Source organism: Zophobas morio, unplaced genomic scaffold, assembly GCF_036711695.1.
Source record: "Zophobas morio isolate AGI-343-1 ecotype UQ-CSIRO unplaced genomic scaffold, CSIRO_AGI_Zmor_V1 ptg000024l, whole genome shotgun sequence".
NCBI lineage: Eukaryota > Metazoa > Arthropoda > Insecta > Coleoptera > Tenebrionidae > Zophobas > Zophobas morio.
In genome coordinates this window covers 3,011,155-3,037,699 of record NW_026972129.1, presented here as the reverse complement: position 1 = coordinate 3,037,699, position 26,545 = coordinate 3,011,155, and the positions used below count along the sequence as shown (strand labels likewise).

The following is a 26,545-nucleotide window of genomic DNA, read 5'->3' as shown; positions in this document are numbered from 1 at the left end:
AAACAATATTTCCTAAGCTTTCTGCTGCTAACATAATCTAAGGTAAAAACTAAAATATAGTGAATTTCAGTTTTCATATTATGTACGTTTTCTGTATTTAGGAATTTTCATTGGGCCTGAAATTCGAATGAAGGATTAAATGTTCTACGCCCATTTGAATGATACGGAAAAATTTACTTGGGAATCAATTAGCTTAGTGATCAGTGAATTTTTAGGAAACAAACGTTCCACAAATTATGTCTCATTTAAATTTCTTTGCTGATAGTCTTTTTCATCGAGAAGTCAAGAAAGACGAAGAAAGATTTAAGAGAAAGACCCAAGTATCCATTCTTTCCGAATACATGAGGCTTTTATAAAGAGTTAGATCCTTCTACATATGTATTCTAGGCAGGTTAAATATTTGTAGACGTGATTGAAATTTCTGTCTACAGAAATCTGTGGAACATTTTTTTAGTGCTTCTTACGCGTTTTTCTATGTAAAATTAAAATTCGTTTCATTTTTACTTACCGAGCGTAAGCAAAGGAAGTATTGTAATCGAGTCCGTCGGCCGACTCTCTACTTTTACGTTTTCTCGATCTTTCATGACCCCTAGAAGACGAAGAAATAGGTCTCCCATTTCCGTCTGTCCGGGACGGCGGATTTCTATTAGACAGATAATCTCCGAAAGTACTGGACCGATTGTTGTGAAATTTTGTACTTATATTTGGAATATCATGTAGATGGTAAAACGCTAACCAAAATTTGTCTAATCATCCCCACCACTAATGCGATGACGTCACTTCAAAATTGTACATAGTAAATGGGTTTTAAATTGTATAAAATAACATAGTCCTACACATGTAGTTTACGACTCCGAATTGAGTTTTTACCCGAAACGTCCAGATTTTTGGAAAAAAAAATCAAAATTATAAAACAACATTTTGCAATTTAATTTTGAATCTGCTAACCCGAATGTTTTGAAATGTTGCAGATGTTTTAAAGCTATAAAGAGCATCATAAATCTTTAGTCAAAATATATTTGGTTATCCCCTCCAAAAATTTGATGACGTCAGCTCAAAAGTTTGCCAAATAAATCCTATCTAAAATGTACAAAATATGATGAGTCTGTACTTGTGATTTATCACTCAATTCATATTTTTTGGATTTGCATATACAGGGTGACTCAAACAATTAATAAATGCGTAAATGTATTTTACTGATTTACTCAGGAACTACAAAACCGAATCCTTTGAAATCTTGAAGATGTTTTAAAGTTGTCATAAGCATGGTAAGTTTTTGATCAAAATGTATTTGCTCATCCCCCCTAAAAAATTTATGACGTCACCACAAAATTTTGCTGAATAAATCCTGTCTAAAATGTACAAAATATGAGGAGTCTCTTCTTGTGATTTATCACTCCATTCATATTTTTTGGATTTGCATATACAGGTGACCCAAAAAAATTAATGAATGCTTAATTGTATTTTATTGATTTAATCAGGAACTACAGAACCGAAGGTTTTGAAATCTTGCAAATGTTTTAAGGTTATAAAGAGCATAATAAATTTTTAGTCAAAACATATTTGGTTATCTTCTCCAAAAAAACTCATGACGTCAGCTCAAAAGTTTGCCGAATAAATCCTATCTAGAATATACAAAATATGAGTCTGTACTTGTAATTTATCATTCCATTCGTATTTTTTGAATTTGCATATACCGGGTGACTCAAAAAAAAAAATGAATGCGTAAATTTATTTTATTGGTTTACTCAGGAACTACAAAACCGAATGCTTTGAAATCTACTGCGAAAAAAAACATAATAGACATGCAGTCGTCACGTTTCCGATAGCGAGGGAAGTACTGTCTAAACTCTTTAGACCAATTTTTTCTAATCGTTCACCGGACGACAATAAAAATTTGAATAACTTTTTTTTGACGATATGGGTATATTATCTCTTTTAAGAGTTGCTAAAAGCGAATATAAATCTGGTGCAGGAAAGTTGACATTTCCATTATGTGGATTATGTAAATTAAATAAGAATATATGTGATCTTACCGAAAATAAAGAATTATGAGAGGAATATTGTGTACAAATGAAGTACAGAAAGCTGTAGAAAAAGGTTATAAAATAGGAGTAATAAATATACGACGTTTGACATTTTGAAAATAGTTCGAGTTAGGTATTTTTTAAAGGATATGTAAAAATATTTATGAAAATAAAGTTAGAGACAAGTGAATGAAGAAATAATTTTGACTCAAGTGGAAAAATGGGTATCGAAAAGCTGTAAAAGATAATGTAGGTGTAGAATTGGGTAAAATATAAAATAGTCCTGGAAAGAGAGCTGAAGCAAAAATATGCTTAAATTCCGTAGGGGGTAAATTTTGTCAGAGATAAAATATGGGGGCAATAGAATATGTTACAGAAGTTAAGAAATTTTATTAGATGGTAGACTTGATGCTACAAATATATATACATATATAAATGAAATTAATGAAAATATCTTACAAACTGATTATTATAAGTCTAAAGGTTGCTACGTAGAAAATGATTTCAATACCAATATATTCATAGTTATTTTTACACCTGCAGATGCAAGACTAAGATTATATGAAATGTTAGGCATATTACGAGAAAGTGTAGTATATTATGATACAGATAGCATTGAATATACAGGGTGTCCCAGAATTCGCGCCATTCCCGTGAATGACATGTTCCCTGTCCCGAACTGTGCCGTAATTCGCAAAAAGAATTGTCCAGGCTTTAACCGTGTGAGAACTGGAAGGCGATTAAGTTGACCAATAGAGAGGCTGCTTTTATATCCGAACGTTTCTATGTTCAAAGTTACCTATGCCAAGAACAAAAAATCGGGTAATACTAAAGTTGAATGAATTTTTTCCGAATCCCCCTCCGTCAACAAAGAAAACAGAAGTATGGTTATAAATTTAATCATTTTGACAATTGTTTGTCATAAACTGTCACGAAGTTCATCACTGATCTGAAGAGACGCTTCTGCGCCAAAGATGACTGATTAATGTACACAGAGAGGTCAAGGTTTAGTTTGAGGCAAGTAGCATGGAACAGAAGTTATTTCTGCTGCCATTCTAGTTAAATTGTGTTTAACTGGGCTGTACATGTCATAAGAGAAGCTGTTTCATTTCATCGTAGGCAAATAATACATTTATTACTATTCTACATAGAGTAGCTACCGAAAAGCAGGTATTAGAAGTCATTTTCTTAGAGCCCCGTGAATAATCGTCGGCACCCAGACCAACAAGTGTTTCACCGATTGTTACATCGAGCAAGAGAAGATGGATCTTTTCAACCTAGTCGGAAAGGCCGTGCTGGGGCTCCACGGAATGTACGTGTGGGTGCTGAAGAGCAAGTGTTAGAAAACATGGAAGCGGATCCTAGGAGAAGTGTCCTCTATGTAGCGCAAATGAGTGGATGCTCAAGATCGACCACTCATCGTATCCTTCAAGAGAGAATACTGCATCCTTACCATTACACGAAAGTGCAGCATCTGCGACCAACCGACTACCCGCGACGAGTACATTTTGCTCAATGATTTTTGCAACAAAATGAACTAAATCCTGATTTTTCACGGCGCATTCTTTTCACCGACGAATGTTCATTTTCCCGAGAAGGAATGTTTAATGCACACAGTTGGCACTTCTGGGCACACGAAAATCCACATCTCACTAGGGTGAGAGCGTATCAGGAGCGATTTACTATTAATCTATGGGCTGGAATCATTGGTACTACTGTGGTAAAAATTTTAATGCATCTGATAAAATCACTAAACTCCGTTCCTGTTTTTTAGGTGGGGCCGTTTGTGTTACCTGATCGCCTTAATGGGGAGGCATATGCTAATTTTCTACGACTAGAGCTTCCGGCGTTGTTGGAAGACGTTCCTTTGAATGTACGGCGGAATATGTGGTTTCAGCACAACGGCGCTCCTCCACATAATTCGATACTTGCACGGCGAACATTGAAAAGAGTCTATCTATCTATGTTAAATAATATACAACACAACATAATGCGACGAGCTAGAACTGGCATTGAAGTTAATGGTGATCATTTTGAGCACATTGTTTAATAACGTTACGGTACAACGATTCCGGCCCATAGATTAATAGTATTGCTCTTGATATGCACTCACGTTAGCCAAATGTGGATTTTCGTTTGCCCAGAAGTGCCAATTGTGCGCATTAAATATTCACATGCTGGTCAAGGAGCCGATGATTGGGGAAAAGACCTGTATATTCGCACACAGCAGTGGCTGCATAGCGTTTACATTCTCCATAAATTAACATCATTTCCAAATATTCTTTATACTAGTATGAATAAGACATCAGTGACTTAGTGGTATTGGTACTGATTTGTTTATAGTTTGTATTGTTCTTAAAAAAAAATGCAACTACACGATTTTTGTTATAATTTTTATTCGTATCTTTTCACTCTCTAGAAAGTACTCGCAACTTTAAAGAAACTGTTTTAAATCTTCATGTGCAACATCAATATTATTCTTGAATAAGTCTCAGTTTTCAGTATCTCCCCCACATGATTGACACCACAGCAGATACCTATGATCTTAATACACCAGAGAACTGGAGTCTCGTCTCTTTTTTCGTTGCTTAGATTAGGTATCAGCAACAAAGCTGTTCAGTAAAAATTGATACTGTTTATTGAAAATCATAAGCACCGATTAATCGAAAGCGATATTTATGTTTTAGTACACTAAATAACGTTCTTTGAATGGACATGTGGTACTCTTTTTTAGAAATAACGATAAACTTAATATCAGGGATATGATGCAGAGTAAATTCTGAAAATGTACTAATTTTCGTTAAAAATAACAACACATTATTCACGGGGCTCGAAGAAAATGACTTCTAATACCTGCTCTTCGGTATCTACACTATGTAGAACAGTAATAAATGTATTATTTGCCTACAATGAAATGAAACAGCTTCTCTTATGACATGTACAGCCCAGTTAAACACAATTTAACTAGAATGGCAGCAGAAATAACTTCTGTCCCATGCTACTTGCCTCAAACTAAACCTTGACGTCTCTGTGTACATTAATCAGTCATCTTTGGCGTAGAAGCGTCTCTTCAGGTCAGTGATGAACTTCGTGACAGTTTATGACAAACAATTGTCAAAATGATTAAATTTATAACCACACTTCTGTTTCCTTTTGTTGACGGAGGGGGATTCGGAAAAAATTCATTCAACTTTAGTATTACCCGATTTTTTGTTCTTGGCATAGGTAACTTTGAACATAGAAACGTTCGGATATAAAAGCAGCCTCTCTATTGCTCAACTTAAGCGCCTTCCAGTTCTCACACGGTTAAAGCCTGGACAATTCTTTTTGCGAATAACGGCAGAGTTCGGGACAGGGAACATGTCATTCACGGGAATGGCGCGAATTCTGGGACACCCTGTATAGATGATGGTAAAACACTGTTAAAACATGATGTCTGTTGAGAGATTGGGCCAATGAATTAGGTAAGGACTTATGGATTGCTGACTGGGTATCAACAGGTCCAAAGAGTTACTGTTATAAGATTAATACAGGTAAAGTTGTTTGTAAAATAAAAGGATTTACATTAAACTATGAAACGTTCAATAAGATTAATTCCGATGGTATAAATATTTTAGAAAACAAAGACTGTAAAATCAGTACACAATATCATCGAATTGCCAGAGGTACTAAAACTAAAGAACTTAAAAGTAAAATAGAAACCAAAGAATTTGGTTTTGTTTATGACAAGAGAATTATTCTAGAAAACTTTGATACAATACCGTTTGGATATTAATCCTTTTCGTTGTTAATTAATCATGAATCAATTGGAAACTATAATAAATTAATAATCCTTTTTTATTGGTACTAGGTAATGAATAATTTATTATATTATGTAAATGGAAAACTTTATATCTCTAAAATAAATGATCAAGTTTTTGAAATTAGTCTTGATTAAGAAGAATTTAAGTTATTAAAAAAGTTACAATTATTTTAATGACAAACTTACCTCCTAAAGAACAAAAAATATCACAAAAACGACATTAATGAGGACTTCAATATAATTTTCAAAATAACAATTTTATTTTTTGTATTTCTCAAAGACACTATACAGTTTATTAGATTTTTTTGTATGGAATTGGTCCCTTGGCACCGGAAATGTATCCCATAAAAAGCCCAAAATTCTGAACTCACATGCCTCCAAACTACCATTGGGTATTACCAATATACTTTCAGACGTGAATATAGAATGTACTGATTCACATACCTTGTTGTACAAGTTTGGAAATACTTTCTTAAAATCACTTTGAGATGATACTGTTGGTAAATCTGATCACGTGGTGTTGAAGGTAGAAGTGCAAATCTGTTTTGAAAGACGAAGGAGAATTACCTCTACTTGTAAGGTTATTACGAACTATGAGCTGGTTAACAGAGCTCTAATCAACACTGCCTGGTCGACAATTCTTGTGGAACCATCTGTTGAAGACAACTGGACTAAATTTAAGGAACAACTTAATTGTGTGGTGACCAAACACACAGTTTCGGTAGTTAGAAAACAGTCTTGAAATAAACCATGGATGAACAAACAGATTCTCAAACTTAGTAGAAAAAAAGGGCGTTGTGGCGATGTTTCAAGCGCTCTGGTAGTGAGAGTGATTACAAGGCACACAAAGTGTTTTCAAACAAAGTTTTTGCTGCTATAAGAGATGCCAGATACAACTATGAGAAGCGCATTTTCTGCTCTCAAAGACGTGAAATGTTCTTATAAATACGTGCGGTCTTCTCTATTTGGGCCCGTAAAGACCCCTCACCTAAGAGACGCTAGTGGACATGTCACCGAGGATATTCAGTTAGTCGCTGATTTGTTTGCAGGCACGTTTGTTAAAGCTTTTAGAGTGGACACAAATTCTAATCTTCCTACTGTACAAACACCCCCTAATTACACAGCTATTGCTTCCTTTGAATTCTTCGAGGTGGCACTAGCTAAAAAGATATCTAAACTGCGTACAACCAAATCTCCTGGACCAGATAACATTACTGTGGGTCTTCTCAAAAATCCCAATGTTTGTGCCAACCGTTAAAAATTCTGATGGAGCAGTCATTTGAGTTGGGGACTCCTCCTCTTGAAGGGAGGTCCGCGGTGGTGAAAGGCATATATAAAAAAGGTGATAAGTTTGTTGCTGCCAATTATACACCTGTCGGTTTAACGTCTCAAGTAGTTAAAATCGCAGAATCCATTGTTTATGATGCGTTGATAGAGTTCATGATGAACTGTAATATAATTCCTACAGAGTAACACGGATTTGTGCCCGGTAGGTCCGTCACTACAAATTTATTCTGCAGTCTTGAGGACTGAACCAAGACGCTTGATTCCGGAGAATCGACTGATGTTCTGTATTTGGACTCCTCGAAGGCCTTCGATCGAGTGCCTTTGCGACATCATCTACTTAAGCTCAACCATTTTGGCGTCCGTGGAAACCTTCTTCGCTGGATAGAGGCTTTTCTTTCAAATCGGTTGTTCAGTGTTAAAGTGGGTGACGTGCTTAGTATGCAGAAGAAAGTGTTGAGTGGAGTTCCTCAGGCATCAGTACTTGGGCCGGTTTTTTTTGTGATTTATACCTCCGACATTAAATATTCTCTGAAGTCGCCTTTTGTAATGTATGCGGATGACCTAAAGATCTATAGCAAGAGCTGCAATTTTACTGTTCTGCAAAATGATTTAGATGTAGTTGCCAAGTGGTTGTGTACATGGTTGCTGCCTATTAACTCCGCAAAATGCGTCGTGCTCTATACGTAAGGTACGAGACAAAAAATTATCACGGGGCAGAATTTTTGCCTAAATGTATTAAAAGAAAGTGAAGATACCTGGTTGATAAAGCAATCCTATTTTTAATTAATTTAATAAAACATTTTTACAGAAAACACAAAACTGAACGAAATTTATTGAAAATAAGTAATTTTGTTAACAGACTTATTGTGACAAATTATTATCACGCTTAAAAGGGAAATAACTAACTAACTAAATGAAAACGAATTTAATACCCTATGTATTTTCCACCTGCTTCTATGAGATTATAGACGCGTTGCTTCATAGAATTGACCAAATGGATAAAGTAATTGATGTCCAAATTCTCCCAAGTCGTCAAGATACCATCTTTCAATTCATTAACTGTTGCGTACTGCTTTCCAAGAGAACCCCATACATTCTCAATAGGTTTGAGATCCGGGCTTTCAGCAGGCCATAGTAGCAAAGCTATATTTTGTCGTTGAAACCACGTTTTCGATGAATTAAACACATGAATCTACGCATAATCTTGCTGAAAAATCACTTTGCTGTCTTGAAATAGGTTCAAATGTGGTTTGAGGTGCACTTCCAACACATCTTGGCAATTCAAAGAGTCCATTCGATTTGAAATAAATGCTAAGTTAGTATTTCGCAAGCTACTAAAGCCACTCCAGACCATAGTATTGCCACCTCCTTGGACTCGTTTCGACAAGTATTTAGGTTCTTCCGTAAATCGTGCCAATAATTTCTAAAACCATCAAGACCATCAATATTAAATTTCTTTTTATTTGAAAAAACAGTCTGGAACCATTCTTCATTTTTCGTCTGAATTTCTCTGGTCCAATCACGACGTTTTTGAATATGCTCTTTTGTTAACATTGGTTATTTCTTATATTTGGCATATTTAACATTTTTGTCAGTAGCCAGTACTCGCAAAACTGTTCTTTTGTGAACAGGAAGTCCTAGGATCGTCTTTATCCTTTGGAACGACATGTTATCCTTTGTAGCCAGAGTCACAATGGATCTTTTGGCACGTGCAGTGAGTTTTTCTTTTCTTCCACAATTTTGTCGTCCATTTTTATTGTATTTCTTCCTTACAAACTTGGAGATTGTGGTCCTATCTCTTTAAATTTTTCTTCCTATTTTCGCAAAAGTCAAACCTTGGTCATAGTATGCCTCAATCTGTCCTTTTTCACGTTTTGTTAGATCGTTTTCTTTGCCCATGACGAAAGACAATTATTGTAGCTCGGTCAAATATATTTCGACACTTTAACAGTTGTAACAAACAATTATGTATCGTACAAATAAACAACAATTACGCATACTATGTTTTTCTATTTAATTTTTATGCAAAAAGTGATGCGTGATAATTTTTTGTCTCAAAATTTCTTGACACAATTGAGTTTTCACAGATCAGAAATTATTTGATGCAAAAATATCACTGAAAAAAGCATTTTTGTATGCTAAATTAACTTCTACTGGGTGATTTATTTAATCAAAGGACTACATAATAAAAAATTCTTAAAAAATTGCACCGTGATAATTTTTTGTCTCGTACCTTAGTAGCCGAAATCCAAAGCATGATTATCATGTGAATGGCACGCAACTGTCCAAGGTTGACTCTTACTGCGATCTGGGTGTAATGGTGTCATTCTCTCTCTTATGGTCTGATGACATAGCTGAAGTGGTTAAGAAGGCGAATAGAATTATATTTCTTATTAGTCGGACGTTTAGGGTTATTACAATATCGATGTTCCTCAATCTATATAAAACGTTAGTTCGACCTGTTCTTGAATTTGCCAATGGTGTGTAGACACCGTCTCTGAAAGGGGATATTCCATTATTGGCGTACAGCGTCGTGTCACTCGTTTGCCGTTTGGGCGACTTCGCCCCTCGTAGGAGGGGAGACTGGCCCTAATGCACCTACCTTCCTTGGTTGACAGAAGGGTAAGGGGGGGATATGATTGCAACATTCCAGGCGCTTATTAACAACGACTCAATCATTCGATCCTTTTTTAAGCTAGACATGCGTGGTTGAACGAGGGTTCATTCCTTTAAATTGGTCAAAGGTAACTTTAAATCGACAACTAGGCATATATATATAACAGGGTGTTTGGTAAGTGGAATTCTTTACCAACGGAGGTGTGTGTTGAGTGACTCGGTTTTAAGTTTCAAATGTAGCTACGATCAGTACATCAAAGTGTAGGTGTTAAGGTTGCGCGGGCATAACAAGCATACACCTCTGCCTGATCGCAATTTCATGATAATAATAATAATAATGATCCCCATTGTTTTCAGCAAACGCCACAAACCGTCTGTTTCTAAGTTGTAAATTAAGCAGTTGCGATCGAAGAAATCTATGAAATCTATCAGACTTGATTTTGCAAGTTTCTCCCAATTTGCGTTAGGCTAAAAGATAACAATGACAATTTATTTTAAATTAATTCCCAACAATCAAAAATCATATTTTCATATTTCACCTGAAGTGTTTGATTTTGAAATTGTTCTTTTAGTAGCTCTTTCGACTTTTTGTAGCTCTCTATCATGTAAAAATTTCAACCCTCTCTTCCTGCGTAAATTTGGACAAAATCATCAATTCTGATCTACCTTATTCGTATCACACAAGATTTTGTCAGAACAAGAACAGCTAACACTCAGCTGAAATGATTTGACAGCCACAAATCATGCAATTTGGGTAGACAGCGACGGAAGTGTAAAACTGAATTTTCGGAACTGGAGATGGCGTCATTCGACTGATGTGAAAAAAAGGGAGTAATTAGTTTTATAAATATTTCTCCGTAATGATGACAACAAATTTCTGAAGAGATTTTTTTCTTAGGTAAAACACATAAACCTTCATTAATAAATTTTCGGCGTAACGTTGATATTAAAATGCTACGAACAGAAAAATATGAAAAAGTAAAGGATGAAAAGCTTTTGTAGTTTATTCATTAATAGAATTTTAGACGCACAGCATTATTTGCATCTCATCTTTTTGACCCTATTTGGTTTTGCAGTTAAAATAGATATTTATTTTATTAGGAGTTTAAGTGATACTTTATGTGACGGAGTATGGACGATTAAACGCCGAGCAATAGCGAGGCGAATTAAGTCCATACGAGTCACATAAAGTCACTTAAACTCCGAATGAAATACAATATTTTATTTTCAAACGATTAATCTTCTTTTGAAATGATTATTTCCCATCTTGCTTCATTAAGGAATTGCCTTGATTTCACTTACCATGGTTACTATGGTTGACAACCACTATGATTTTCACATATTTATATTCCGGCGGAGTATAAGCAGTACTTATACGCCGCTCAAACACGGTGTCATAGAAATGACACTTAAACCCCGGTAAGACCGTCATATAAGTGTCAGTTATATGACGTTTGAAAATAAAATTAATTTAAGAAGTTCGCATTAAACTTTTTCATACCATAGCTTTGATGTTTTTCTGCTCAAAACTTGTTTATTATTAATGTTACGCCAAAAAGTTTTATTAAATAAAAGTTATAGACAATTGTACCATCTACAACAATTCTCTTAACACATTCTTTGTCATCATGAATCAAAGAACTAATTGCACCCTTCTTCTTTTCAAGATGGCATGGCAGTTGAATGACAGCACCGCCAGTTGTCTCTTTTTTAGCGTCCAATTTACTGGACCAACGAGGGACTGAAGGCTTTGTTTGGCTTCAGTCAGAACTCCTGTTAGTGAAAAGAGTCTATATCACGTAAAGTTAGGGACTGTTGTACAATAGGAGAAACGTTTTGCATTTTAGTTTCACAAAGTTACGTCATACCGGTTGCTATACCGGAAAGGATTATACCGCTCCTCTCACGTTGCCCATATGGAGGTAACGTTTACCAGTCCTGAGGTTTCCATTCCTATTGCAGAATTTGACAGAATGTCTATTATGTAAATGTTAAAGACTTCTTACATGATAGCAAGTGTGTCAATTAGAGTAATGCCAGACTCCATCAAAAAATAAAGATCAGATGTGTTCAGAGCGAAAAAGACGATGAAGAAGAAAAATAAATAGGCGATGGTTTGCCCTCAATAAAGCAGTATTCATTTCTCTACTTCTATGCTGGGCGTTCCTGTAATTCCCTTATTATCTACACACATGCGAAGCAAATTCAAGCAGTATAAATGATTTAAAACATGCTGCATAGTTCCTTGATGAGTGAAGAAAACAATTCTTCCACATATGAGAGTGCCGTAAATCAAATTCTAACGATTCTACAAACAATAAGAAATTTCATAAAATTGTAAAAATAAATTGTTATCTGCTTTGTGTATGTACTAACAGCTGAAAATTTTTAATGGGTTTGCCCAAGTCTAATACAGATTATGCAATAAAAAATGTTCTGCATAATTTATGCCAAGCTAAAGATAGTTTGAATAAAAGTTAAACGGTTACAATAATGTACCTACTTCAAAATAAAGTTAATGACAAATTAAGTTACTTAATCTGTAGGTGTTGGATAATACTGGATTAACTTTTCTGACAACTGTTTGGCCAGTGAATTCGAACTAGCAACCAATATGCGGCGGGATAACCGATCTATTGGACCTCCAGAAGGATCCATAATTACTCCCCCAGCTTCTGTAACCATTAGTTCTCCCGCTGCGATGTCCCATATATGAATTCCAAACTCAAAATATGCATCTGCAGCCCCCATCGCGACCATGGCGATATCAAGTGCCGCAGATCCCAGAGCTCGTATCCTAAAAAAAAAAATTGAATTTAAAAACAATTTCTCTGTCTTACGAGCTTGCGAGCACGCTAAAAAAGTATTGTAATTGTTTATTGGTTTCATTTTATCCAAATTTTACTTGTTTTTAATCTAGCCTTGGAATTAAAAAAAAATTGAACCAAATTGTGGCTTCCTGAGATTGCACTGATTGACGATTTATTATTATTATTATTATGTGGATACAGTAAAATTAACATATAAGGGCTAATTTCACAAATGAGTTCGATGTCTTAATTTACAGTGAGTCTTGTGGTTAAAATTAATAAAATAATCACTGATGGATTTAAACTGCAAGCACTGTATAGTTTTAAATGACACCTCATTCTGCGACAGAACAGTAACAAGGTAGTTTACAATAAAAAAATTATTGACTGTTAAATGGTCTGGTTAAAAAATCATGCAAATGTTGTTAAACTTCCTAAATACAAAATGACTTACCCATGAACTTGGCTCATTAACATGTCCTGGTTTGCTGCGACAACTTTCAATTTCTCTACATCTCTACTTGTGCCATATTCCATTACAATTAAAGCTTTACTCAGGTCGTTTTCACCAGAAACTCGAATTTTCTTCCCATTTAAGTAAGCGCCATGTCCTCGTTTAGCAGTAAATAACTGTTCAATAATAGGATTATAAATTATAGCTACTTCTGGTTTTTTGTTAATAAATAAGGCAATAGATATACATGAATGAGGAAACCGATGAACAAAATTCATTGTACCATCTATTGGATCTATAATCCAAGTGGGATCGTCAGTTAAGTTGCACTTTGTGCCATTAGCCACCGATTCTTCGCCTATAAACAAATGGTCTGGAAATTCTTTGCTGAGATTTCCAATTAATAATTTTTCAACTTGTTGGTCAGTTTCAGTAACTAAGTCAATTTCGCAGGATTTTATTTCAACGGTTTTATTGACGACCGATATTTTTTCGCGAATTAACTGCAGAAAGAAATCATTATGAATGAAATTATATCCAAAATGTTTTGTTTACCTGTCCGGCCTCTTGGGTATACTTCAAAGCCGCTTTGTAGAAGATATCTGCATTAATTGCCATTGCTCCCGTTACATAGATTGTTCAACAGTAACCACACTTCGAGCAGTTTGCCAGTTTGTAGGTTATACGTGGGTTAACCTAGGGAAGTTGTGGTTGATTGTTATGCTAGCTGGTTTATGTGAGTCACAGAATATGAGTGTTCTGTGGTTTATGTCACGGAGCCACATAGATCTCTGTTTATAGATTGATGACAATTATAATATGACGTGACTATACTGACAGCTCAGGCATATACCCAACTGTCATCCTCTCATCCAACCTTCTCCTCCCCTACACGTGTTGAACATGTGAGCACGTTTGGTAAACTCGTGAAATGAACGCAGTGGCGTAGGGCGTAGCAACAATTGACAACAGTCGTAAAAATTGAACTATACAATTGTCCATATAGTTATTTACATTATGAGTGCGGTAGGTGACATTTTACAGGCGAGGTTTTTAATTTTGAAACCGAATCGAGCCCTGTAAAATGCCCTAACGCACAAATAATGTATTCAATTTTTTGTCCGACCTATTTTTATACTTATAACGGCTTATACTAATCTTACAATTTCAAACCCTACGAAATTGTAACTCGGTATCGACTACGCTGCCAGAGATAATCGCTGCTTTAATTAGTAGGTAATTTACACAACCAGTTCGGGTTACCCTGCTTCCCGCGTGAACGCTCCCTTCGGCCGTGCCGCATTGCGTAAATGCGGGAAGCAGTCATCCGAACGTGTTGTGTACAATATTTTTTGCAACGAATAAACCATTAAACTGAACAGATTAACCAGGATTAACTGTGAGTTATTTGTAAACAACGGCGTTGACAGCGCCGTAACACATCAGCACATCACAATGTTGACACTGCCCGACTATTTTAAGGTTACCATGGCAACGGAAAGTTTAAATGCACGTGTGCGGGAAGTTGGTGAATGCGCGAAAGTCATCAAAAAAGGGTATACAACGTGAAGCACTCACCATTTATATTAAAATTACATCTGAATACGCTCTCATTTGGGAATTTTAAAATAGTAATTGGCAGTATTCACGATTTAATTTTAAGCATTGATTCTCTTTTAAAATTATCAGTCAAGTAAATGTCATCGTGTATTCGAAGAGGGAAATGGGATTTTATGCTGATTTTGTATTACGATTTATGTGTTCTGTAACTAGAAATTTCGAAAGTTTATGCTCCGACACTCCTCTCATAATGAAGTATGTACCGTACGATATTCTTGTGATTTCGACCATATTTAACATGTGTTTTTTTTGTGATGGGGAATTTGATTCACGATGTAGTCTTAATTCATTAATTTTGCTTTATTAAATTTGGTCTGCGAGAGCGAAGCGCGGTCCAAGTCCAGAGTGATAATTTTTCTTTCATTCATATGACTGTTTTTTCGCAATAGTGTCACGCGGGGAATGGCGTATAGTTGCGAAATAAAGCTAGAAGCAGCTACCGCAGTCGCCAGCGGATACAGTAGGCATAGTAGACGCTTGCGGGGGCACCGCGGCTTGGTTGCACATAGCTGTTAGTGCGAAGATACTGTCAGAGACTGGGTGTAGAACCATTAGCGCTGTTCGTTCCCAGCCTCTTAAATCGTTGAATTAAATCGTGCTTTTTTTCTTGACTGCCAATAAAAAAAAACAAAAAATCTGCTAACACGACACTTTAATAATGTGTGCATTGCCATCAATTCACTTTAGATACAATGTTGCAAACTACAGAATTGTGTACATTTAACAAGCTGTGTTTGTGATCGAAATTTGTAATCTTGCATTTGAAAAGAACGAGGAAATTTTATAGCTGAAAGAATGCAGCCTTTTGAAAGAACTTATTAAAATTGAAAAATGCGTGGCTCCTCACAATTTAATTCTTTAAATACAGGGTGTTATTGAAAGGTACGTACAACAAAATGGACAGTTCTTCGCGAAGTCTAAGAAGTCGGAAAAACTTATTTTATGTTATCAAAATTATAACGGGAAAATTAACCCTTATCCAATCTCTTTAGACGCTACTGAACGATAAATAGGTAAAATTAATTTATTTTAGTAAATCCTAGCAACTGTAACAATAAAACTTTTGTCAAGACTAAATGTTGCTACGGAAACGAAAGATGATCTTTTTATCAGAGGCGTACAACGAATTTGGACATAAACTTTAATCATTTTTATCTCTAAAAGGAGAACACTTTTACCTGAACTTTTTTTAACTTTTAGCACCTATACTTCGAGACCAATTGCCGATTTTATTTTGTACGTACCTTTCAATAACAGGCTGTATGTACTATTCAAAGTGTCTGCCATGGTCGGTAGTTACTCCTAGTGGCCTGCTGAATCGTGCAATTCATGTGTAGAAAAAATCTCGTCCCGTAGTTGCCGCATCTTGGTTGCAAAATTGGTATAGCTTCTGGATAGCAGATGTATCGACCTACCATGATAATAGCAGTGAGGGACATCCCCTGATAATGGCGTGATTATGATGTGCACGTCCATACCTTTGAAAAGAGCTGATGTTGGTGCGATCATACCGATGGGCGATTGAGACGTGGTCCGAAATCTTCGAAAGTTGACACTATATGCAGTTTTCATTTTCGACAATCCGCTTTGATCGACGGCTAGAAGCAACGCTGCGTTATGGTGACGTTAATGCCTGGTAATGAATTAATTGGAATGCAGCTGGGTGAAATGACTCGTCAGTGATGAAAAGTTGCGCAGTGAAGTACCGACACTTCGTAGCCTGGAATTCGTACCAGCTTGAGTTGGTTTCCTGCCAGATATGCTTCAAAGTCGATCGAGGTTTCCGAAGATAGTAGGAATCTACTAAAACAATTCAACATACTTAGAAATTGACGTAATTCTTTCATTGTGTTCGGCTGCGGGAAGTTGCGAATTGCCTCGAACTTTTCGGAAACTGAGCGGGTACTTATTTACATCGGAAACGAGGTATCCTAAGAACTGTACCTTTGGCTGGTCGAAGACGCATTTTATGGGATTGATGACGACATCGTCATTCCTCAGACGTTGGAACACAATTTCCAGGTGCTGGAGTGTTCTTCAGGCGAGGCAGATGCCATGAGGATGTATGTCGTCGGTATATGTATAACAAAAATCCGACCATGCAGTACCTCGTCGATAAACCTTTGGAATGTTCCCACTGTGTTTTGTAACCCAAACGTCGTAATCCCAGTCTTTGGGACATCTTCTTTTGCAACAGGGATCTGGTTGAATGCTCGAACTAAGTTGATCATTGAGATTGAGAATATTATTTTGCCGTGTAAATCCGAGAGCTACTCTGTAATATTTGAAATACAAGAAAACGCAACGGCCTAGAGGTTTTTGAAATGTTATTTATATTAAAAGTATCATTTCCAACATCAATGCGCTTCTGCAGAAGAATTTTCCACACACGAAAAACTTCCAGCCATTCATTTTGTTAAAGAGATGCCAAATCAATTTCATTTTCTGAAGAAAAACAGTGGTCTCGTAAATACGTTTTTATTTTAAAAAGCAGCGAAAAGTCACACATTGCTAAATCAGGGGAGTGAGATATTCAATAATTTTAGTAATAATGTTTTCGGCCAAAAACTAAATCGGTGTTCTCGTAGCATGTGAGTAGGTATTGCAGTGGAGAAGCATTAAATCTTTAACAGTGAATTCGTGCAACACTTTTGGCAAACATTTCTGGGTGTACAAACTTGCTGTAACAGTCGTATGTTCTTCTGCTTCAATTTTTTTGACGGGTTGGAATATCGAAAACGGATACATATGTCTTCTCATTTGTTGCAATTTTGGAAAAAACATCATGAGGACCTTCGTGTAAAAATTTGAAAATTTTTCTACCAATTCTGACATTACACTTTTTGTTCGTCTATCAAATTATGGGAAACCCGACAGGACAGAAAAGCCTACGTGCTCTAGATACACTTAATAATATGGTTACACAATAGTATATTAAGTATTAAGAACGGTAAGGGGTGTTCACTGGTCGAAGACAAAAGTTTGGAGACGGAGCGAAGCGACGTCTCCAATTTGTGTGAGACCAGTAAACCCCCTTAACGTTCGTGATGCTTATACTATTTTTTGTACGACCATCAAAAGATTTGCGTCTTTTTATCAAATTCATAAATTGAAAGAATTTATATCAAACATCAACAAGGTCTTTTTTTTATTTAAAATTTGTTACTATGGTTTCGATTAATATAAACAATACAATTTTAAAAATCAGTTTCCATTTTGACCGCTGTCGATTTAGATTTGATCTGGTTTGATTTCGAGTTGATTTTCTTTCCGCGACTATTAGTGAGTGATTTATTTGCTTAAAATATCAATCATGAGTGATTCTGAAAGCGAAAATATCGAAGTCGAACAAGCATGGAATTTAAAATTTAAAAAATCTTGAATGCGTGATTACTTACCGTTCAGCTGAACAGTAAGTAATCTGCTTACCGTTCGCCTCTTGGTTGTTAGTCGTAGCAACCCGTAAACTGAACTTACTGCTATGGAAACCTGTACGGTAAATGATCGAAAAAGCAATGGTCGTACAAAAACAGTATTTACACTCTGTTGTCACAACGACATCTCTCCAATAACTGACACTAATCCTTAGCAGGTATAATTATATAGTGTATTTCAGAACTCTGTTCGCCTAAGCCATAAACCGTCCGCAACATTGACAGATTCCAGGGTTTCTCAACCGTCGGTCGGTTGAGAGATGATAATTCTCCAAAACCACTGCCACAATGCAGTGGAGCAAACGATTCGTTTTGTTTTATTAAATGTAATTGTAAATAATAAACAAATAGGTTACCTTTAAAAAAATTGCTACCTCTTGTACACGTAAATGCAGATCTTCTTAAATTAAAATAAATACATAAAAATTTATCGTACGACAATGATTATATTCAATGGCCATCTTGCAACCCTATTGCGCATCTGTGGATGAAAGCAAAGATACTCATATCGTTATTAAAAAATGGGGGTTTGTGGTAGAAGGGTAAAAATTTAGGGTTATATGTATTTTTTGATGCCAAATCTTAAAAAAATAAAAATAAAAAATGTTATCTAAAAAATAAAAAAAGTTTGGTGGGTCACCCTTATCACTTAGGGGTTTAAAAAATAGTTTACTAGACCTACCGAATATACACAAAAAATTTCATAAAAATCAGTCAAGTCGTTTCGGAGGAGACACCAGAATTTTATATTAGATTATTTTAGAAAAAAATTCATTACCATAAAAAAGGTTATACTGAATCGACCTTAAAAGATGACGTATGCTGTCGCGGACTTGTTTTTAGAACTTTTAGAAGGGAACAATTCCATCATACATGATTTTTATGTAACTTTAACCGTTTAATAAGCAGCGTAAGCAACGGAAGCTGTTAAAGGACGAATAATTTTCCCGTTTTTCCGATATTTTTCATTGCTGTTCCGCTTCTATTAATCATAAGGTGATGTTATATAGTCTATAACCTTCCTCGATAAACGGACTTTCCAACACAAAAAGATTTTTTGAATTCAAACCAGTAGTTTCTGAGATTGGCGCGTTCAACCAAACAAACTCTTCAACTTTATAATATAAGTAAGTATAGAAGTATAGAAGTATAGATAAAATGCTCATTTTTTTTTTAATCTCAAAATTGTTTTCTTCTTGCTTTTCAATGGGCACAAGTTGATACAAAATTTGACACATCTAAGCTTCTAGCAATTTGATTTCCATTTGAGAGAAGATTCAATGAAGGTAATCTGCATTGGCTCATTGTTTCTTAAAAAATTTTTAGTCATTTTTAATTTCGAAAAAGATCTTTCCGCTGAAACCACCGAAAGAGGTATTGTAAGAAAAGTGAAACATGCTGTGATAATTTCAGTGACACTAGTACAGGTAGGTCATTCTGTAATAATTTCCCAGTCCAGTTTTTTTTCTACTTAAAAAATTAGTTGTAACATACGTCAGATATATTTTATTATTCCAAAAAAGCACCACAAGTACAAAATTAAAATTGTTTTGAAAATACGAAAATTTTCATAAAACACAACTGAAACTGATTTTTTTTTTCACGTTTTATTACAGCATGAAGTTTCACTGTAGAACTGAGGACAAAATTTAAGTATTTTGTTGTCTTGCATCATAAATTAGTCATACTTTTGTCGGATAAAGATTGGTAATTTACTACATGGGGTATTAAATTTGCTACAATGGGATTGCGACACTGCGACAGGTTTATTACAAAGAGATGCTGCTGCATTTTCGACCGCCGGTGCCGGTCGCTAAAACCCGAGTTTATTGAGTCTATGATCTTGAGATGCCGCCCTTTGCAGCAAAAAATTCGTAAATAGCAATCGACCATCGATCCTGGGATTACCGCACATTTTCGAATTTTTTATTTCAGGATGTAATTTGGGCAATAATATACAAAAATTTAATAAAAAAATGTTCGTGTGACCGGATCGGGCCCCTTGAAGCAGCGGGCCCGTGTTCCGCCGAACACGTGGAACACCGGTAGTTACGCCACTGATGCACTTAAATCTACGACAACTTATGAATATAAATATGTAAAAAGAGAGATAAATGAGTTTTTACATTCATTGATTAGCTAAATACGCCGAGCGCAACATTTGTTCACGAGAAAAACTGACGGTTACAGGACAGTTAAATACATGCGAAAATGAACAGTCAGAATAGCCTATAAATGCAGCTAAACGTTGGGAAATTAGTACCATAAATGCGCTAAAATACAGTGAGACGATTAGAGTATAATAAAATGCGAGGTTTTCAAATACTATAGCAAAATAATCAGAGAACGGAATCATATTTAAACGGCAAAAATTCAACATAAAATAATCGACTGCAAGAAAATTAAATTAAAAAGGTTTCAATTTGGGAACTTCCCAAAAACGCACATAAAATATTCATGTCGCAAGCAAAAGAGTTAAATCGGCAAATTAAGGAAACAGAATAATTATCATAAAAACGAACGGTAATTTATCGAAAAATCCTCCCCAACAATCAAGAACCGACGCAAGGCCAAACGTGCCACCTGCAAACGGGAACATGTGGTAGCACTAAAGATTACTTTGTGTGCCGACGCTAACTGTTCACACCCAACGTAACGAAGAAAACGCATAAATTAAACGCTACACATGTACGATTTGAACTCGAGAACACATGACGAAAAAATGGAAAGCAAGATAAACCAAAAATGACTAAAAGGTAGACTTACACAGCCGCAACATTGAGAATTTTTCTATCTTCCTCCCGGGCTCAGCAAGTTCGGATTTCTTCAAAATTCAGCAAAAATAATAAAAAAATCTCGACGAAAAATTTGGCAGTCTTCGACAGCAACTCGAAACTTCAACTCAAACTGAATTTTTGTCCTGCTGGAAATTCACCCTTATATAGCTTCGTTTTGGACAGGAATAGACCGGTGCTTTTGTGTGGTACTGTGTGCCCTTATATGGTCATGAAAATGCGAAGATGCGTCGACCAATCGGTAAGTCCGCTTCCTTATATGGTAAAAATATGGGAAGCTGATGAAATCCCAGTTCCGGGGATGAAATGGGGATCATTCTAGCGAGGGCTAAGATGAGTGTGCATGCACAGATGCACTGCTGGGTTCTTTGATGTTTTTTATGCGTCTGCGTTTCGTTTGCAGTTGTTTTAGTTTGGATACAATTTCAGATGAAAATAATTGCGATTGGCGATGTTTATGGCGTATTATTCTGTACAAGCTATTTGCAACGTCTAGCAAGCGCAATGTTATTTGCAATTTGCGAATACGCGAATTTTGTTTCTGCATTCGGGGATTGGTGGTTGAGTTTGTTTATCTATTTGAATGGTACTATATACCTATTAGGACATGAGTGTTAATTAATTATTAAGATTTGCAAATTTTCGAGTTATGTTTTCGGGATTTGTTATTCGTCTTTTTAGTTACAATTTTCTCGTGAACGAATTTAGTGACGGCTCGTCACAATACTCCCTAGCAAAAAGTAAAATGCGAGCACCGAAATGTTCGCAGTTTTACTCCTATCTCCCTGATATGACTGGTTTGCGATCTGTCTTATTAGCAAAACTTTCCTATTATTTCTGATTTTGCTGAATATAAAAGTTGTGCCAATATACTTGTTGCTTACCTATTTGTATAGAATGCGCTCTTCTGGAGGTGTCAAGTGTGATGCATTTCTATGGGTCGTTTGGATTTGACGGGCTCCTGGGTTGTTAGTCTCACTCTCTTGGTCCAAGGTTGTGGTGGTGGGCAACTGAATGACTACCGAGGAGTCACGCCTTGATATATGTGCACGTTGGAGTATGTATGAGGGCGAGGAGGCGTTTCGATGGTTTGCCTCTCTGTTGTATTTGTTGGCGATGGGCTCGTCTGGATGCAAGTGATCTGCTCTATGGCTTCATATACTCGGGCTGTCTGGTGTTCGTTGTTGATAGCCTCTCCTCGAAATTTCGTGGCTGGTCTCGGGGTGTCATAACCGGCTGCTGTTCCCTTGTTCGCCATATAGACGGGGTTCTCCTTGTAGTTGGACCGCCATGTTATGTTGGAGGGAGTTCGTGCCAACGAGGTGAAGCCTTCTGGGGAAGTTGAGGGTACTTCCAGAGAGGTTGGTGTTGTGAGCGTGGATTGCGCGTCCCCACTGGATGGATTTTTGTGTTGTGGAGCCCCTCGGTACAGGTTGATCATGCAAAACAACAGTATATTAATGATGATCAGGCCAAACACAATGATTAGAATATCATTGTACTGCTCCAGCTCCTTGAAATTTTGCGTTAATGAGCACCTTGGTTGATATACGAGTGTTTGTGATTGTTCAACAAACGCTCGCATAGAGTCATATTGCTTGAGACTTATCGTTTGGCGTTCTTCGCAGTTCATGGCGAGGAGAACTGACGTCATTGTCGTCGAGATATTGTTTACGGTGTTTGTGTCGTGACTAACCCACCATATGTGTATCGGGTTAGAGTTGTTCCTTGGTTGTTGCCATGTTAAGTTATATAGCATGCCATTGTCTTTAACTGGCCAAATTATGGAAACCCAGTGCTGATTTACAGTAGGCATCGTGTCGTCGAATTTCTAGGGTTTATGCTGAATCTCCTTCTTGTGTCGGACTACCTACGGTCAAACTCTTTTATCTTGCTCTCTTACAATTTTACTCTACTCTTATAATCTAAGGATATTTAACTGGAACCTATGAGATTATATTCTTAATACTAGGCATGCATTATTATCATTGTTTTTTTTAATTTTTTTTTTATTAGTAGTTTCGGTGAACATTTAGAACCAGGTGTGATTTCGGGGTTCTTTTAAATCATCTACCGCTTGCTTAAGATCCACATATGTTATAGTATGAGATTTGGTTAATTCCTTTTTCTCCGATTTCGCGTCAGGTCTTTTATTTACTAGAGGTTTTTCCAATACTTTTGAAAAAGATGGTTCTTCCGGTTTTACAGTAAAGTTTTCCGAGTACGGGTAAGCTAAGTCGGGAGCTGTTGGGAAGTATCCCGGATTGGGGAGGTTATTATCGCTAGGTGTATCGATAGGTGTTCTGTGATTTTTTGCATATTTCGGAAAACCTCTTTCTTGTGTTTACGGTGGAGTAACCGTCTTATTTTTGAATAGCTATCGCGATTATAATTAATCGTAATAGTAATCTTGATTGACTAATTTTAATTTATTGATTTTAGCATCATGGAGATTCTCATCGTTTATTGTAGTGTGGTGACACGAAATTTTCGTTGCTTTGCAATTTTTAATTCATTTAATACGACTAATAACTTCGGGAACACAAATTTCAGATGTACACGTTCAGATGTACAAAGTACCTAATATATTTGTGAACAGTTTAATTTTTTTGCAACTTGGCTCATGTCAGTTCTCTTCGTCAATGTAATTTTTCAACACTCTGGGCTAGCGTTGATACGCAATATGATTTTGGGCTGATCTGCGAAGGCGAGGATATCCATGTTCGGATGCATCGTGCCTTGCGCGCAAGATGTTATGTGTGTGGAAGTCCGCGAGCAACATAACATAACATCGAATTTTGTTTGTATTTAAATGTGTACCACACCGAGTAATAATTTGGGCTCTGCCAGTATTGCCACCCATATTTACTTTAGATACGCTGTTGCGAACTAGAGAATTGTGTACTTACATTTCACAACGAGCTGTATTTATATGATTGAAATTTGTAATCTTGCATTTCAAAAGAACGAGGAAATGTTTGTAGCTAAGAAATAGAGCCCTTTGAAAAAAAAAACTTTATTAAAAATATTCGCTCCATATTTTTGTGTCGTTAATTCAAGGTCACTTTTCCATCTTTGCGGTTCATCACTTCTGTTCCGCCTTATCAAAACACAATTTAGGGTTTCATTTTGTTGAAGATCACAGTTCGTGGTCACAAAGGTAAAAAGGGATTTTGAAACTGTTGGTGAAAAACCAATGAGCGTTGGTGAAAGTGGGAACAAAAGACGGGTTTTACCAGTCAGGTAGGAGAGGGACGGTTCGGATACAAGTTAAATGCAGTATTTTAAATTATGAAATACTGATGTGGGACGTGTCACTGTGAAGTAACTTTGATATTATACCGTGTGAATAATAAAGTTTTAGATGAAGGGAGGCTGCGATAGGTCACGTCGGGCATGATAAATAGAAAGGTAAGTTTTACAAAGGTTAAAGTAAGGAAGGTAAACTTTGACCAGAACTCTGTCTGCCTAGGGCTTCTATTGACTTCCACTAATTTTCTGAGGGTTTAATCACCCACTGTTTTAAACTTGTCTTCTTACCCCGACCTCTCTTAAACTCAAATCCATAAGGTTGTAACCACTCCCTAGTGTAAATTTTTAAAAATTATTCAGTGTAAATCTGTCTTTTAATAACCTGGTGACATATTTGGTGACCTGTCAATATAATGTCAGTTCATTCATGTATTCGCGACACATGATTACGTTCGACTTCACTGCAATTCTTGCACTCCTGCACAGGTTATTTCATAATTATCATTGTAACTTGTCGCAATATTGTAAAAACTGATAAACAATTTTCAATAAAAACAGGATAACCTGAGTCTTCATGGTAATTATAATACAAGAGCAACGATAAATAGAAACGTGTTTTATCTTTCATCTGTAGAAAGAATGCCACCTGCTGTAATTTAGACTTGCAGTCGATACGTTTACGAATTACGATAAAATGAACCCAAAAATATTGTGGTCACGAATGAAATCAAATATTGGGCTGGTAAAAAAACAAGGTGAATTGATTTATTTATTGTTGCTGCTTCATAAAAATTACTTTACAGATGGGGAATAACTGAGATATTCAGAATTTGTTTAAATTATTGTACATAAGTATACGTGATAATTATATGTGTGGCTAACTATGACTCGAAGGATCAGCTCTCTCGACTGAAATGATCAATCTCGCGAGCAACACCAAAATTGTCTATAATGGGTAGATCACCTTAATTAGTTGCAATGGATGACCAATTTTTCATCAAAAAAATGGGACACCAACAAGTCTTTAATGTTATGTTTAATAACTCTAATATTTGGTACTACTTATTATTTACAAAATGTACAAGGGATTTGGTTGAAGGCGATAGGTCTGGCTATGCTCCTCCGTCCTGACGATTTTAGTGGTAATAATGAACAAAATGTAACTTCACAAAATTCAGAGGCTAAAATAATAGGTATGTTGAAAATAATTTGACGGCTTATTTAAACTTACTGTTACAGGAGTGGTTAGAAACATTGGGAACACATAGACCAAATAACCAAAAAGCAATTATTTTTCTGTTGTTAACTTTCTTAAATCTGAATCCCATGGATTTTAATACTCAACGGAAAGTATTTAAACTTGCTGTATATTCTGGATGTTCTTTCGCAAAAATAAACAAATCCTGAAGAGTAAAAAACTCATTTTTTTTGTTTTTGTCAAATATACGGTAGGTTAGATCTTCTTTAAATTCCAAATTTGAATACCACTGCGATTTTTGTTTTGGTTTCCACTTTGCTTCTTGTAACGGTTCTCCAGATTGGTGTTGGGTTATAATCACTGGGCGGAAAAATATCTTACGGATGCAATTCCCCAGTTGAAGCAAGGTGTGTTTTACGGCGAGTAGCGGGGACGCTTTGATCTGGTCCACAAGGTCGTAGCCAGTGCGTCGCTTGGAGTGTTTACAGCTTGTTAAAAAACTACTTTTATATTACTATATTACTTCAAATAAAAATACTCGATGCCCTTTTTAATTTTTCAAACACATGACCACAGATTTGTGATCTTGAAATGTTATATTATGTTGATATAGTCCAAAAGAAAAATATATTTGTAATCAAACTATCGCCGCGACAGCACTGGATCGAGCGTATGAAACACAATTCCGCGCGTTGGTTATAATTTTGTGGGCTTGACATCGAGAACACTATGGAAAGGATAGGAATTAATGATAAGTTTACAGGGAAAGTATGCAGTGCTTGAATTTAATGAGGGACATTTAGTTGTATTGTGTAGGATATAAAGAGTGGGTATAAAACTTGAAAAGACAATGTTGTATTAAAAAGCGAGATATACACTTTCAACTTGAGATAGTTAAAACTAAAAGTCCTTCGACATACCACCATGTTGTAATAACATGAAAAAAGTTCCGAATGTCGATACGTTACTCTCATAGTATAGTACTCTCTTTCCATGGTATAAGAATAACTACATACTGAAAAGATTTTTACAAGCTTGAATTCAAGTTCTCGGGAGGATGCTTGGGGATAAGCAAGTTTCAATTCATTGTGGCAGTTGGCAAGTGCCATTTTCATCTGCTTATTTACCACAATATGCCGTGTCGGTACCATTTTTCAATGGTATGGTTTAATAACAAACTGTGAGATATTTAAATAAAACTCTCTCGTGCGTAATTGTCAAATTTTGACATATGCGCCGCTACCAATCTG

The 26,545-nt window shown here is 36.0% G+C and overlaps 2 protein-coding genes and 1 long non-coding RNA gene across 3 annotated transcripts; 1 reads left to right on the top strand and 2 right to left on the bottom strand.

Moving 5' to 3' along the window:
• Positions 1-12,091: 12,091 nt before the first annotated feature.
• LOC135135126 (inositol monophosphatase 1) lies at positions 12,092-13,882 on the bottom strand. The gene is made up of 3 exons (XM_064064123.1): positions 13,552-13,882; positions 12,997-13,499; positions 12,092-12,529 (listed from the first exon to the last, which is right to left on the bottom strand). Exons 1-3 carry the CDS (start codon positions 13,612-13,614, stop codon positions 12,268-12,270), a joined length of 828 nt encoding a protein of 275 aa, XP_063920193.1. The 5' UTR covers positions 13,615-13,882; the 3' UTR covers positions 12,092-12,267.
• Positions 13,883-16,789: 2,907 nt separating this feature from the next.
• On the bottom strand, positions 16,790-22,967 carry LOC135135429 (uncharacterized). Its single transcript, XM_064064472.1, has 2 exons — positions 21,730-22,967; positions 16,790-16,891 (listed from the first exon to the last, which is right to left on the bottom strand). Exon 1 carries the CDS (start codon positions 22,659-22,661, stop codon positions 21,864-21,866), a length of 798 nt encoding a protein of 265 aa, XP_063920542.1. The 5' UTR covers positions 22,662-22,967; the 3' UTR covers positions 16,790-16,891; positions 21,730-21,863.
• Positions 22,968-24,383: 1,416 nt separating this feature from the next.
• LOC135135132 (uncharacterized) lies at positions 24,384-25,426 on the top strand. The gene is made up of 3 exons (XR_010281442.1): positions 24,384-24,852; positions 24,901-25,290; positions 25,337-25,426. It is a non-coding gene; the product is annotated as an uncharacterized LOC135135132 (long non-coding RNA).
• The last annotated feature ends 1,119 nt before the right edge of the window (positions 25,427-26,545 follow it).